Below are 14,876 nucleotides of genomic sequence, written 5' to 3' on the forward strand. Positions count from 1 at the left end.
CGTCCGTGATGGCCAAACTGCCACCCCGTTTATGCTACCGCGATGGCTTTACAACGCGAACCCGCCCGAACATCGATCGAGCATGCTGCGGCCAACTAGATTGATGCATTATTTCTTTGGGGTTGCTTGTATGTTTGCCCCCACTCTGGTGTGTTCGTGGCTAGTTCTGGTGAAAAAAAATTTCGTCCACATTTCTGCTCTCCCCCTTCGCTTCACGTGGAAAACGTCGGTACGCGGTTCGGGTAATTGGTGCGCAGTGCAGTGCAAGAACCAGTTGCACTTTTAATGCTGCTTGGGGGAGAAGGGTGAGAATGGTAACGCTTAGTAACGTAGCAAAAAAAAACCTGAAGAATGTTGTAACAGACCGAAAACTTTACAGAGGAAGTGATTGAACATATGGTTGTGAAAAATGATTGCCGATTAAAAACGTTTCTCTCTCTCTCCAAGGGTAAATATTTGAGAAACAAAGTTTCGTAAGCCTCATTTGGTACGAGTACCTAAGCAAGTGGTAAATGACTATAAAGAAACTTGTAAGAAGCTACTTGTTTTAGACATTAACGCTGCGTTTATTCAATCCTAAAGCAGATGTTCGGAAAAGCTTCAAAGAACAAATAAATAAGGCTCGCTCAAGCTTCCTTTTCTAATACTTTGAATAAAACTTCCGAAAATTGAGTAAGAGAGATGATTAAGAATGAAGGTGAGACAACAAAATAGAAATAATAAAAGTCACTTCAGGAATGTGATTGAACATTGTCCTTCTACGAGCGTCGGAATGATACATTCGCATACTTATCCAACTGTCATTCGTATGATTTAAGTACAATCCAATGGTAAATGTTCTGAATCATCAGAATCGGAAGACACTTTTCTAGGGACCACCTCAAACAAACCGCGCACTTCCCGATGGTTTAATCATTGTGTAAAATGTTTAGGAAATTACATATTTAACAGCACAAACATCGAATTCATGTCAAAGCCATGCAAACAAAACACTTTGTCTTCGATGAGCCATGAACTACCGTCCGTAAATACACAAACATATCACTTTAAATCCAGTAGTTCTGAGCAAAATGCTAAACTCCGCCAGCATTGCTCTACTCTGTTGGTTCTTGGTGTAAATATTGTGCACAGATTGTTTGATCGTTTGGGGATGTGTACGCAACGTGCAGGGGAACGAGCGGTTAATTTGAATCCGATCAAGCCAAATAAAGCAACAAGCCCCATGCGATGACCACTACTCCCCGTCGTCCTAATTTACGTCACCCACAAAACACAGCACAGTTGACCTTCGAATAATGCTCGTGGATGAGTGGGTGGTGCTTTTCTCGCATCCAAATTAATGTTTTATCAATGTAACACACTGAAAAGTGTCAAAAAAACAAAACAAGAAGCTACTCTTAAAATCACAAAACTTCTTTATAAGCTGCACAATCATCGCACCGCGTTAATGCTGCTAATTATTTGCACAAACGTTCCGTTGGCGAAGGCGTAAACGCACACTGAATAATGAATTGTACCGGACGCCACTAAAAGCGGTTGGAGAATAGTTATGCTAATGCTGTTTATACACAAACACGCGCGTTCACACTGGTTTAAGGGAGTTCAAGCCGGAGAACAAGCGTACGGGGCACCGACTTCCGACGCGCTGCACGTTGCAAACCGTGCAGAGTGAAGTGCAACGATCAACTAAACGCGACGATCAGTTGCAACTAACCCCCTGACGTCCATTACCAGCATGTACACTGTACATGCAGGGTGGCGTGTGTGAGTAATGTGGGGTTTCTGGAATTCTTTTTTTCTGTGTCGATGCCGCAACGTTGAAGAAACTTGGGCCACTGATATGGGATGTTGAGAAGCTGGCCGGATCTATGCGAAGAGCTTCTAAGAGAGCAAGAAGATTCATAAATTCCGAAGCATTTATTGGAGTTACTAATGCCAAGGACTAAACTTTTGCAGCGGAAGTTAAAATAAATCCTCTAAACCTCCCGAAAGGCTTTCTGAAGTAGTTGAAAGCATGGAATTTCCTTATAACAATCTAGTATAAATTAAGAAACTCGTTTAACAAATTATACGCTCTTCAAATTAGCATTATTTCGGCGTGGAACAGAATATTGCACTTTAGTGTTTCATGAAGGCCGGTTGCTGCTAAGCTACTAAGGGGTTTCTACATTTAAAAAATATAACAAAAAGAATACAAAATAATTCAATAAAAAAGCTTATATATTAGACACATTTTTTCACCACCCAACTTAATGTTCTGTTAAAAATATCAAATTACAACAATTTTGTTCGCAACGTTTGGCAAATGCTATCGAGTGATACTAATGAGTTCATTAAGATAATACTGTATCCAGACTTAATGGTGCGTAACATGCGACGTCATTTTTTTAAACCATTATCATTAGAAGAAACAAAATGTTACATGTTATTGGGTGTGTAAAAGAATCATGACGATGATAGGAATCATTAAAACGCTTTGAAAAGCAGCACTTCACCAACAAATTTCAGGCTGGTTTGATCTTCGAACGTCCTTGGATTGGGTTGTCTGTAAAATTTTGTTCTTAGCTGATTATACCACCACCACCGCCTTGGGTCTATCTGAAACATCTTTTGGACAGTCATTCAAGTGCATGATAGACACCTTAGCTTCTCGTCGAAGTTTTGTTCAAACATTACACTTTTTTACACCTCTTTACTAATTATTATTCGCACTGTATTAATAACAAACGAATTTACTTACCGATGGCTATCACCAGTCCCGAAACGACGACCAGCACCTTATTCATGTTGTCCGCGTTCGGTGCACACGTTTCGCAACAACTGGCCAAACAAAATTTGCGGATCACTCCCGTTGCGTATCGGACGGTCGACTGGTTCGGTGGTGTCGTTCCGGCATTCGGCGAACGGCAATGATTCGCCGGTGATTTCGTGTGTTATCAGCACACACCAACATGTCGCTCCATGGTGTGTGGAAGTGGAAACAAATACACACTTAACCCGAACACAACATTCCGGATCGAGCGCACAATTACAGCACACAGCACCGATTCGCTAACCGATGCTGTAAGTGCAGTGCTCCACTGTGAGACTCAGCACCACATCGATCGAACTTTGATCCCGCTATGAGATCGTTTGCCACTAGCCCTAGGGTCGGTTTTGGGAGGTGGCGCAGCATAAGGAGGTTTTAAAATTAGCGAAACTACTACGAAACACATCAGCGTATCGTTCTCGGCGCGTAAACGAACCTACCCCTATTTGCATCAGCTGACCGCATACGCGGATATCATCAAACGCGAGCATAACGAACACAAGCAAAGCTATTTATCATTCGTTTCGAAGATGGTTTAACGGTGCGCGTTATATCGATGACGCATGTCATACCGGTAAGGAAATAAACGAGAGTTTTTACACAAACTGCACGTTGAGCTGGATGGATTTAAAACGGTTAATCGTGATACGTAATCTCTACACCATCTGCCCTGTGAGGCATTAAAGCAAGTTAACTCCTGTGGACCGACGGGTTAATCACAACGATTACGCTTTGGGACGTATATTTCGGCTCGCACGCACGTACAAATCAAAGCATTGCTCCTAATGTTAGTTAATTTTTTTTTTGTGTGTTTGGTTTGCGTTTTATTACTATTTTTCAATCCTTTCAAAACGACGACGTAGCTGCGTCATATGTATGATTACTTCTGCAATTTCCGAACATGCTCCTAAATCCCAAACGGTCGCCATTTTCCAATTTGCTTTTTGCTTCCATAATATATAATGTGTTTTATATTTATTTATATGTATATAGAATAAACTTAGGCGTTAGAGAAGAAATATTTAAACATTACAGAAAACAAAAGTGTTGAAAGATTGAGTCTGACTACCATCTCCCTGCCAAAAGTAAAAAAAATAAAGGATACACATTGCATCGCAGATCGTCATTCACTTTAGCAGAAACGCTACTTTGCATACAAAACCGCTAGGCTCTCTCCCACTGTCTCTAGTTCTGTTTTTACAAGCGTTACAAAAACAGCATTAAACGCAATGCGGGTTTCACAGGACTACCGTAACGAAATGACACACCCGCTTGGTGAGAAACATTTGTTCGTCAGACATTATTTGCGCGCACAGAGACCAAAACTTCATTTCCACAAACTTGTAGACGCTGAGGGTGAGAGAGAGAATAATGCGTAATGCATAGAAGTAGCGCGAAAGGACACTAAACGATGTAGGAATAGTAAGGAAATATATTTCCCTAGCGATGAAATGTTGCATATTTATATAAAAAAAGAAAATACAGTAGAATGTGTTAATGAGTGTAAGAAGTGCCTATTGTGTGTACAGTAGTTATCTTTCGTCTTGTGTGAATATTGTTTTCCCGCGTTACTTCTTTCCTGAGCAATTCATCCACTAGGTTTCAATTTGCTCACTATCTGTTTTGTTTTGCTATCGGAAATGGGGGACCAATTTGTTCAACATTGTATTGCCCACATTCCACGGTAGAAGAACCATGCGTTCCCATGGTTTGTATGCATATGGTCTAAGGTAAGTGATACGACAACGGTTAGCGCAGCAAGAAAATGCTACAAACAACAACACTGATGACATGCGCTCAGTAATGTTTGCTCTGTTCTTCCTTTTTGCTCCTGTTTTGTAACTTCCATTTACTCTCTTCTGTTAAGTAGTTAATTCTTCTTTTATCCAAAACGGGCAAATACTCGCAAATTATTATTTTTTTTTTGCTTACATTCGCTCTCCACGTCTGCCCTTTCAACCATTTTAAGAGAGGAAAATGGCAAAGTCTAGTTTAGCTTCGTGAGTGATTCTTGAACGGTGTATGAATAGTTACCAAAACGGCGACATAAATCTTCCTTCGATTAACCTACAATCTTCGTGTGCACAACAAATGAAGTTGTCGATCCTGTTGCCTGTGTTCCGATGTTATGTGTGTTGTTCGCTCTCCCGCTCATATGTCTGCTTTATTTAGGCTGCTGCAATTAAGTAAGAAAACGCTCATTAGAATCCATAGCTATCCGGGCACACACTTTACGGCTGTACCCACCGGCACTGCTCACCATCGCTTCCGAGGCAAAGTATTTCACGTCCACGTCCGTGTCGGTGTTGAGCTTCTCCAGGATCGGCTTCACGTGTTCATCGATGGCAGCCTGGTCGAGGAATGGCGTCAGTTTCTGTAGGGTTTTCGCCACGTTGAAGCGCACATTCGCAACCAGATCCGTCGATAATACTTTGATGGTCGGCAGGAACAGCCGCTCGATGATGTCCGCACCGCAAACGTCGGCCAGCGCATTAATGCAGAACAGGCAGGTCATTCCTGGTGGTCAGAAAAGAAATTCACAGAAATGTTATTATTTGTGCGAATAATGTCTCGCTCTTTACAAAACCTAACGTCATCTCGATACTTACGGTGCAAATAGTTGCTGTTTTTGCACATGAGCAAAATCTGATTGATAATGTTCGTTTCCGCCCACTGGGTGCCAAACGTTTGCACAATTTTCTTCATGTTCAGTGTGGCCGCCTCACGGATCGCGTACACGTGATCGTTCAGCCAGTTGAAGCACAGATCGCGCAGCTTCTGGTTGAAAAATTCCTGCCCAAGCTGACCGGCCAGCAGCGGCATGTACTCGATGATGGCTAGACGGACACGCCATTTGCTATCCTCCGCCAGCTCAACGATGGCGGGCAGCAGCGACTGGGACAGCTGCTGAATGCCGATCACATCGTTGATGCAGTCCAGCGTCGAGATAATGTTAAGCCGCACCTCGGGCCATTCATCCTTCAGCTGGATCAGGAAAAGCGGCAGCAGGTGCTCGATCGTGTTGTTCCGGCCCACGATCGGGCTCAGGCCCATGATGACCGACGCGAGGGCCGACTTGACGTGCTGGTTCGAGTCGGCGACGAGTTCCTTCACGCACGGCAAAATCGACGTCATAATGATCTGTTCCTGGCAGGTTTTGTCCAAATTGGCGCAGAATTCGGTCACCTTGGCCGAGGCTGAGGCACGCACCTCGGCCTCGCTATCCTTCAGCAGAAACTGGAAGGCAGAGACGAGATCGTTCTTGGTAATCTCCTGCCCGACGGCCTTCTGCAAATCGGTCAGCTTTTCCGACACCATATACCGGACGCGCCATGAGTTATCGTTGACGCACTGGCGTAGCGTTGGCATTACATTCTGGTGAATAAATAATGAAAACACACAAGCGATTAGTTAAACCATACCATGCTAATTATACTAAAGTTAATTAATGTGAAAGGAAACCAAAACGCATGAAAACGTTTCAGCGTCATCGCGGAATTACGCATGGGACTGTCCCACATTACGAGATCGATTGTACGCTGCATCACCGTGGGAATTTAAGGTGCGGTAGTGTGAAAAATTATAGATGCACGATTCACAAAGGTGCGTGAACATTCTCAGTTCTTCAACAATTTGAATTTGAATACGAGGAAGCTTATTTCATGATAACTAGAAATGTACTTCTCTATTACAATTAGACGACATAAGATATTGGAATTAAAATGCATTCAATACGCCACCAAAAATGCAAATAATCGTGTGGTGCCATCATTATTACGCCAACATATTATTAACCAGATAATAAGAAAGCAAATGTGCCACCAGTAAAATTTTGTGAAATGCGATAAAAGTAATACAAAAAAACATTGATTTGATGTCTGCGACCAAAAATTACATAATAAATAAATAACAAGTTATATTATAAGTCTAAATAGCGTAAAAAACACATTTGAATTACAAGTTCCAACTGCTAAATATTATCACCAGTATCGATTGGAAGTCTTTTTTTATGTCGCTGTATATTACAGTATACAAATTAATCAAAAAAAAGTCTGACACATAACGCCAGGGGACTAAACATGGCATTTGATGTATGTAAATTAATAAAGGAATATTTTTTCACTAGTGTCCGATGAGCGCCGTACGTGAAACATCCGGACAAACCAGTTCCTTAAACATTAATCGTCTCTCAACGCACGATGGCGGCTCTGAAAGTTGCGTTAGGCGACCGATCAACAACGTTCGTTCGCAGAGATAGCAAATATTAAACACAATTTCAAGGCCATTCTGGGTCAATGTTGTTACAAAAAAAAAAAAAAAAACCCCACACCCAGGTAGACCCATTCGGTAGGAAGTGCAATAATAACACATTTGGTCAGTAAATCTCGAAGGGAACTCCCGCGAAAAGAACGAGTTTTAAACGCTTCCCCGCTTAACATTGCGAGCGCGTCCATCTTTTGTTTAGCTCGTGCTCAAAAAGTGAGAGCCCCACTGATCGCTCGCATATTTCACTGTTGTTGGTCCGATCGATCGGTTCAGTTGCTGCCGGTTCGGTGCTGTGTGTGTCCAGCTTGTTTGTGTTACCGATAACCTTCCGTGATCGGGCACGCAACCACCAAACGGACAGTGAATTGCGATAAGGAGTGTGGTGTACAGTATTAACGAAGCACAATTAAACGTTGCCTTACTCTTGGCTAGCTGAAAAAGAATTGTCCCGAAAAGTGGTGTAAAGTGTGTTTAGTTCTTCTTTAAACATCAGTGCAGCCGGTTGTCTATAGAATAATGGGCAAGTATAGTCTAACGGCTTTCGTGCCTATGGTGTTGTTTTGCCTCACCGTAGTCAGTGTTGTGGAGGGTGGATTTTTGGATTGGTTCCGAAGCAACAAAAACAAGGGTCACGATGTGTGTCGCGTTGAGTTCGAGGTGCTTGACCCGCAAGGGTTGCGCTTATGGACGCCCCAAAAAGCCCAAGTCAAAGGATTCGGTGTGGAACTGTTCATTAATCCTGTGCGCGGGCGTAAGGTGCAGCAGTGCAACGTGTGCCGTAACACAACGGAGATTACGCACGGGAAATTCTTCCTGCAGGATGACAACGTGATCGTCAAGGTTGGGGACATACTGGAGTATGTGATCATTACCGATAACGGGAAGTCTGTCCAGCGCCACAAACCAAGGAAACTGATAGTGGATGGTAAGTATTGTGCGACATTGCAAGGACATTGCAGTAAGTTTTAAAATAACGATCGATATTTTTCCAATTGTAGACGGCATCATCAAGCCGAAAGGAAGATGTGCCTGTCCGCCTGGTACCGTAACTCCGGCCACACCGACGGATTCCGCCAAGCAGGTGTTTGAAGAACCAACCGCCGAGATAGCTCTGCTCGAACGCATTCTTGAAAGAGTGTCGAAAAAGTGTGCCGAAGGTGCCATGTCCAACTTCCTCTTCCTACAAACGGATCGGGCCGATGGACCGACCAACGATTTGAAACAGATTGTGCGTAATTACTTCCAGAGCAAGGACGCTCTGAAGCCACTGACGAATTCGGTCATGTCCGCGGAAGATGGGTCCGATGGGATTGTCTTCCGAGTGACCAATGTTATCGATAAACTGAAAATTTTGGAGCTCGCTCGACAGGATAATGACATACTGGACTACGATAAGCTGACCGCGATCGATGACTTTGATATTCGTGGCTCATTTACTGAGACTCCATAACTGGAGATTAAAACTTCCTTTTGAAAATGACATTATGAATCACTCTGTGAAACAATAAATGCTATATAAAGTAATACATCTAAAATGCTTATACTTACGAGTTCGACCTCATCCTGGGGAAGCAGTTGAGCGATGCTAACGCACGCCTCCACAGCCAACAGCCGAACGGAGTCCTGCTCATCCTGTGCCATCTGTACGAACGTGGGAATCAAATCCGACTTGAGGTACTCCAGCTCAACCACCTTAGCGAACTCCCCAAGCTTTCCAGCAGCGGCACGGCGCACCATGGGCGTTTCGTCCTGGCACAGTGTGCGGAAGTTAATGCGCAATTCCGACTTTACGGCGGCCGATACGCGCGGATAGCACACGGAAAACAGGCCACAAGCGGACGTGCGGGATGTGAACCAATCGCCCGACACCAAACGCTGCAACGTTGGCACGAGATGAACCTCCAAATCCTGGGCACTGTGCTGGCCGGCAACGGTACGGAGCGACTCGACCGCCTTCTCGCGCACCACCGTCTCCTCAACCGTGGCCAACGATTCAAGCGGTGGAATCAAGTACATCGCATACTCGGGTCCGCCAACCAGCGGAATGAAGTTACCGAGCTGCTCGGCCAATGCCAGCAAAACCTCATCCTCGTCATAGATGGACTCCGTCAGGAAGGGAATTAGCTCATTGCGGGTGCGTTCCTCGCCCAGGGCTAGTGCAATCGTCGATAGTTTCTTGATCGAGTTCAGGCGCAGCTAAAAATAAACCAAAAGGGAAATGGTGAAAATATGGTAAGATTTCGGCACCACAAATCAATATGCGTGGTGTTCCGAGAGGTGTCGGAAAGGGTGGTAGGGGTACTGGTGGTCTGTGGGGTGTGCGCTGGTGTTTGCGTAAGTTGCTGATGATAGAACGCACATTGCGTCGTGTGCGAACGTCACCCATTGTCCTCGTTCAAGAACATTCCCATGGACCTAGGATCGGTCCATCCTTGATCCGAATCAATCGGGCTGCTTACGCTTCCCGGTGTGTATATGATGCAGACAGAGGGCTCTTGGGCGGATGCCAACACACGGTGACAAGCGGGCATACATCATCGAACGGGGAACGGAGAACGACGGTATGGGGCAGACAAGGTCGCACACGGCACTTCCGCTGCCAGTGACGGTTATCTCTTACCTGAATATCTTCATTTTTCAACTCATCGATCAACACGGCAATCGGATACAGTGAATCATCCGCAGCTTTATCACCGCTCGCACTGGCAGCCATGTTTTATTCCTCCTGGGTTTCCTACTCTTTCACCGTCTGAAATGGGGGCTGCTTCAAACGAACGTGTCCTGCGAACGGTACGATGAGGGTTGTTTGCAGCGCACTTTGCTAGAATCGTTTCCTCGCTGTGTACGGTGTCACGCTTCACTTCCCTATCGATTGTGGGGATTAATCGTTCGCACGCACAAACTTTTGACGAAATAGCGAAAAATGCTTCTGCTTTTTTTCAAGCCGATTGGCAGATACGAAAATGTCACTTCTATGCATGATCTCACGCACACCACTTGAACGCGAAGCATGCGCGTTTATGCTGTAGAGTGGTACACTTCCGTTGTGAGGACGGTATGTCTGTTGAAAGCGTTGGATGAGATGCTACAAGTGCATGGTTTGAATGAAAATAGGTTTTGTTTGTTCTTCGGCATGTATTTATTATATTTTAGCTAAATACGTTCTATTATTTATTGGGAACCATACCCAAACTAAATGCTTATTTTTTTTCCAACCCAGCAATCGAAAGTAAACTGGGGAATTCCTGTTTCGAGGTAATATTTCGACAATTGTCTTTGACCCGTAATGAAATTGTGATGCCCGTTGATTGTAAATTAGCGATAGTGAACTTCAAATAAACACGACTGTGTGCTATGGAGCATCGGTTGGTCAATATCAGTGTAAATTGAGACCCATGCGTGAACGGAACGTCGTCCTATTTGGCGGGAAGTTAAACAACTTTGAAAAATACTGATAAGACATTTCATCCTCTGGTGACTGAGTTTAATTGATTTGCAATCGTGTTGACGAAAGATGCGATACATTCAGCAAATTATCAGTATTTGGTGGTGTGCAATGTTGGGCTCTTCAATAGCCCAAGAAGAAGGACCGTTTATGAAGCAGTTCCAGGTGAACATACAGATAAGGGAGCCGTCCGGAATCATGATTTGGACCAGAGCTAATCCACTGATTCATAAGTTCGGAGTGGAATTGTATGTCGGTGTGGCCGATGGTGGAGTAGTCTTTTCGAAGCCCATATATGATAGAGAGTTAGTGGACGAAGCACCCGATATTGTAGATGGTAAATTTCTCTTTCGAGACGACTACATGGTCGTGAAAAGGGGCGAAAGAATACCCCAAGTAGCCAGATTTGCTTAAGCAGCCAATTTGGCAACGCTAAAGATCGATCTTTAAATAGGTTGTTTGCAGTAGATAACCAGCCTCGAAGTTCCGCGAACTTTTAAGCAACCTTTAAGCAGCCCTCGGCCAAAACGTCAAAAAATGTGAATGCCTGACTACACGGTGGAGCTGTTCATATCTATGGCTTTATGTTGCTTTTTTCTTATTTATTAAGTATCGTTTTCTGAGATTCGAACCTAGGGGTTTTCAGAGACAGCAGAACAACTACTTTACTAATTCGGCCATTTAGTTTTATTACGTCACATCCTAGAAAATACATATATAAATGATACCAATCTAAATGGAAAAAGTTAACATTTTCGTGTACATTCTTTTTCATGTTTTGTCTATTTAGGTATCAATTGTTATTTCGGATTTTATTTTTTTGGAAACTATTGCAAAATAATTGTATATATATATTTATGTATCGTTGACTTTTTATTACACAATAACACAAAACAAACGAATGCCACTTATTATCACTTTCAATCGGCGGGTGCTACGAACTTTGCCGTAGTTTGTGAGCCTTAATCACAGAAGAGTATGCGCTACGAACTATGTTGCAGGAGCAGATAACCTCGCGATCGCAAGGATATGATGACTGGAGTACATAAGGAGGACCCTCATCCTTAATCGTACGCATAAATCAGATGCGAATTGGAATCCAGCACGTTGATTTAATACACCTTTACGTGGATTAAAACCATTTTATTTTCACTTACAACTTCCCGAAACGGATGGCGTCGTTTGCGGAGCCGTCATTTGACAGTAGAGCTATCATATTGTAAACAAAGTTCCAACGAGTACCGTGTGCTTCCAAAAGAACCGCATAGTTCCGTCGGGAACTTTTAACCGACTACTTTGGAACTCACGAGTTCCATCGTGCGCTGCGTGCGGTTTAAGCAACCCCAAGGTTCACACATGGTTCGCTTTTTCACTAAGCAGCCCTCTAGCAGCGTTATGGTTCGATTTCAAACGTTTCAGGCTATTTGGGTGATAGCTCTACTGTCAAATGACGGCTCCGCAAACGACGCCATCCGTTTCGGGAAGTTGTAAGTGAAAATAAAATGGTTTTAATCCACGTAAAGGTGTATTAAATCAACGTGCTGGATTCCAATTCGCATCTGATTTATGCGTACGATTAAGGATGAGGGTCCTCCTTATGTACTCCAGTCATCATATCCTTGCGATCGCGAGGTTATCTGCTCCTGCAACATAGTTCGTAGCGCATACTCTTCTGTGATTAAGGCTCACAAACTACGGCAAAGTTCGTAGCACCCGCCGATTGAAAGTGATAATAAGTGGCATTCGTTTGTTTTGTGTTATTGTGTAATAAAAAGTCAACGATACATAAATATATATATACAATTATTTTGCAATAGTTTCCAAAAAAATAAAATCCGAAATAACAATTGATACCTAAATAGACAAAACATGAAAAAGAATGTACACGAAAATGTTAACTTTTTCCATTTAGATTGGTATCATTTATATATGTATTTTCTAGGATGTGACGTAATAAAACTAAATGGCCGAATTAGTAAAGTAGTTGTTCTGCTGTCTCTGAAAACCCCTAGGTTCGAATCTCAGAAAACGATACTTAATAAATAAGAAAAAAGCAACATAAAGCCATAGATATGAACAGCTCCACCGTGTAGTCAGGCATTCACATTTTTTGACGTTTTGGCCGAGGGCTGCTTAAAGGTTGCTTAAAAGTTCGCGGAACTTCGATGCTGGTTATCTACTGCAAACAACCTATTTAAAGATCGATCTTTAGCGTTGCCAAATTGGCTGCTTAAGCAAATCTGGCTACTTGGGCATATTGTAAACAAAGTTCCAACGAGTACCGTGTGCTTCCAAAAGAACCGCATAGTTCCGTCGGGAACTTTTAACCGACTACTTTGGAACTCACGAGTTCCATCGTGCGCTGCGTGCGGTTTAAGCAACCCCAAGGTTCACACATGGTTCGCTTTTTCACTAAGCAGCCCTCTAGCAGCGTTATGGTTCGATTTCAAACGTTTCAGGCTATTTGGGACGTTACCGGTTTTTTATCGAATACAATGAGACTATTTCGCAGAGCAACTTTCGAAACATCATTGTCATGGGTTAGTTCTGATAGTGCTATTTATGCAAAGAAGAAAATAGATTTAACTAGTCGTATTTTCAGATGATCTATTCTTTCGGCCTAAGAACAACTATTGCTTTTCACAATGTCTCGTAAGCGATCAGAATCAAACCCCCGAAGAAGTCGCACATGTGAAAGACATCCTGGAGCAGAAGATAATGCAGTGCATCGGATCACAAGCTACGAAGTATTTGTTCTTTCCGCTGGAGAATGCAGCAAAACTCGTTTCAGACCCAGAACTGTACGTAAAGTATCGTTTATGGCACGTTGATGCACTTAAACCGTTAGTTAGTAACGTGGTCACAACCTATCTTGCCCACAATGGTGTTGGATTCCAAATGTACACACTAATCGATAAATTTAAGGTGCTGGAATTAGCTGAAGGATTTCTGGACGTGGTTGATTTCGATACAGTATCCTGATTACGAATTGTTAATTGAATTGTAATTTCGAATCTAAGAAAACCTCCTCAGAACTCCACTAAATTTTGTTCTGTACACTGATGAAGTGGAGTTTTGGAATGCTGTAGTTCAATATCACTGAAACAACATTAAACATCCACATGAAATATGATAATGACGCTTATTGATTGTAAATTTGCGATAATGGACCAAAATAAACATGACTATGCACTGTGCCACAGCTATCGCACAGTGCAGTCCAGTGTAAATCCAGTCTTGCTGATGAGCAGAACGTCTCGTCAATTTGGTGTGAAGTGCTGGTGTTTAAATTTCAAAACACGAATAACATAATTCGTCCATTGATTATTAGTTTCCATTAGTTATTTTACTGACCAGGATGCGATTTATTAGCGAAGTATTATTGCTATGTGCAAGGTTTGCCTCGTTAATGACTCAAGAACATGCTCAGCTTCCGGAATATCTGGTGTTTATGAAACAGTTCTCAGTGCAGGTACAGATAAGGGAGCCAGCCGGAATCATGATCTGGACAAGGAATAGCCCGCTGATTGAGATGTTTGGGTTGGAATTGCATGTCGGGCGAAAAAATCACAGCCACGGGGAACCACACTGGGATAGAGAGTTGCTAGTCAACACATCCACTATTGTGGATGGGAAATTCCTCATTCGGGACGATAACATGGTGGTGAAACAGGGAGAAATAATTCGTTACCGTTTTTCGGTTCTGCACAAGAAAACTCTATCGCATAGCAATTTCCGACGAATCATTGTCACGGGTTAGTTCTAGCAATAAGCACGTAATCATTCAACTACTACAATTGGAACCTAATGTTTCTAGATTACCTTTTCCATCGGCCGAAGAACAGCTATTGCTTCTCACAATGTCTCGCCAATGACCAGGAACAAGTTCATCGGGAGATCGCACATGTGAAGGACATCCTGGAGCAGAAGATAATGCAGTGCATCGGATCGCAAGCTTCGAAGTATTTGTTCTTTCCGCTGGAGAATACAGACAAGTTGGTTTCGGATCCGGAACTGTACGTAAAGTATCGTTTATGGCACGTTGATGCACTTAAACCGTTAGTTAGCAACGTGGTCACAACCTATCTTGCCCACAATGGTGTTGGATTTGAAATGTATTCATTAATCGATAAATTGAAGGTACTAGAGTTAGGTGAAGGCTATCTGGACGTGGTTGATTTGGATAATCAATTGAATTAGAATATAGGCTGTTAGCAAACTAGTCGTAATGGCGAAAGACTGGCTAGAAGCAACATTCGATCGTCTTAAATAGATGTATTTCCGGAAACTATTTGCAAAACTTTACCAAGTTGTGTTCTGATATGGATTTGAAATAATCAAAACACTTATTTTTAA

At 42.9% G+C, this 14,876-nt stretch overlaps 4 protein-coding genes across 7 annotated transcripts; 3 read left to right on the forward strand and 1 right to left on the reverse strand.

Annotated features, from left to right (window-relative positions):
* Positions 1-3,522: 3,522 nt before the first annotated feature.
* LOC128301039 (serine/threonine-protein phosphatase PP2A 65 kDa regulatory subunit) lies at positions 3,523-10,007 on the reverse strand. Of its 4 annotated transcripts, none has more exons than XM_053037341.1 (5): positions 9,696-10,007; positions 8,624-9,271; positions 5,419-6,184; positions 5,070-5,326; positions 3,523-4,982 (listed from the first exon to the last, which is right to left on the reverse strand). In XM_053037341.1, exons 1-5 carry the CDS (start codon positions 9,786-9,788, stop codon positions 4,974-4,976), a joined length of 1,773 nt encoding a protein of 590 aa, XP_052893301.1. In that variant the 5' UTR covers positions 9,789-10,007; the 3' UTR covers positions 3,523-4,973. The 4 variants fall into 4 exon arrangements, with proteins under 4 accessions (XP_052893301.1, XP_052893300.1, XP_052893299.1 ...); XM_053037340.1 differs by having other exon boundaries at positions 3,523-4,985; XM_053037339.1 differs by having other exon boundaries at positions 5,057-5,326.
* LOC128301040 (uncharacterized) lies at positions 7,333-8,558 on the forward strand. Its single transcript, XM_053037343.1, has 2 exons — positions 7,333-8,000; positions 8,074-8,558. Exons 1-2 carry the CDS (start codon positions 7,592-7,594, stop codon positions 8,523-8,525), a joined length of 861 nt encoding a protein of 286 aa, XP_052893303.1. The 5' UTR covers positions 7,333-7,591; the 3' UTR covers positions 8,526-8,558.
* Positions 10,008-10,631: 624 nt separating the features above from the next.
* On the forward strand, positions 10,632-13,502 carry LOC128302639 (uncharacterized). Its single transcript, XM_053039504.1, has 3 exons — positions 10,632-10,899; positions 12,980-13,060; positions 13,123-13,502. The coding sequence occupies exons 1-3, from the start codon at positions 10,632-10,634 to the stop codon at positions 13,500-13,502; spliced, it is 729 nt and encodes a 242-aa protein (XP_052895464.1).
* A 771-nt stretch (positions 13,503-14,273) lies between these two features.
* LOC128301041 (uncharacterized) lies at positions 14,274-14,876 on the forward strand. Its single transcript, XM_053037344.1, has one exon. The coding sequence runs from the start codon at positions 14,328-14,330 to the stop codon at positions 14,718-14,720; it is 393 nt and encodes a 130-aa protein (XP_052893304.1). The 5' UTR covers positions 14,274-14,327; the 3' UTR covers positions 14,721-14,876.

The sequence above is a fragment of the Anopheles moucheti genome, chromosome 3 (genome assembly GCF_943734755.1).
Source record: "Anopheles moucheti chromosome 3, idAnoMoucSN_F20_07, whole genome shotgun sequence".
NCBI classification, from domain to species: domain Eukaryota; kingdom Metazoa; phylum Arthropoda; class Insecta; order Diptera; family Culicidae; genus Anopheles; species Anopheles moucheti.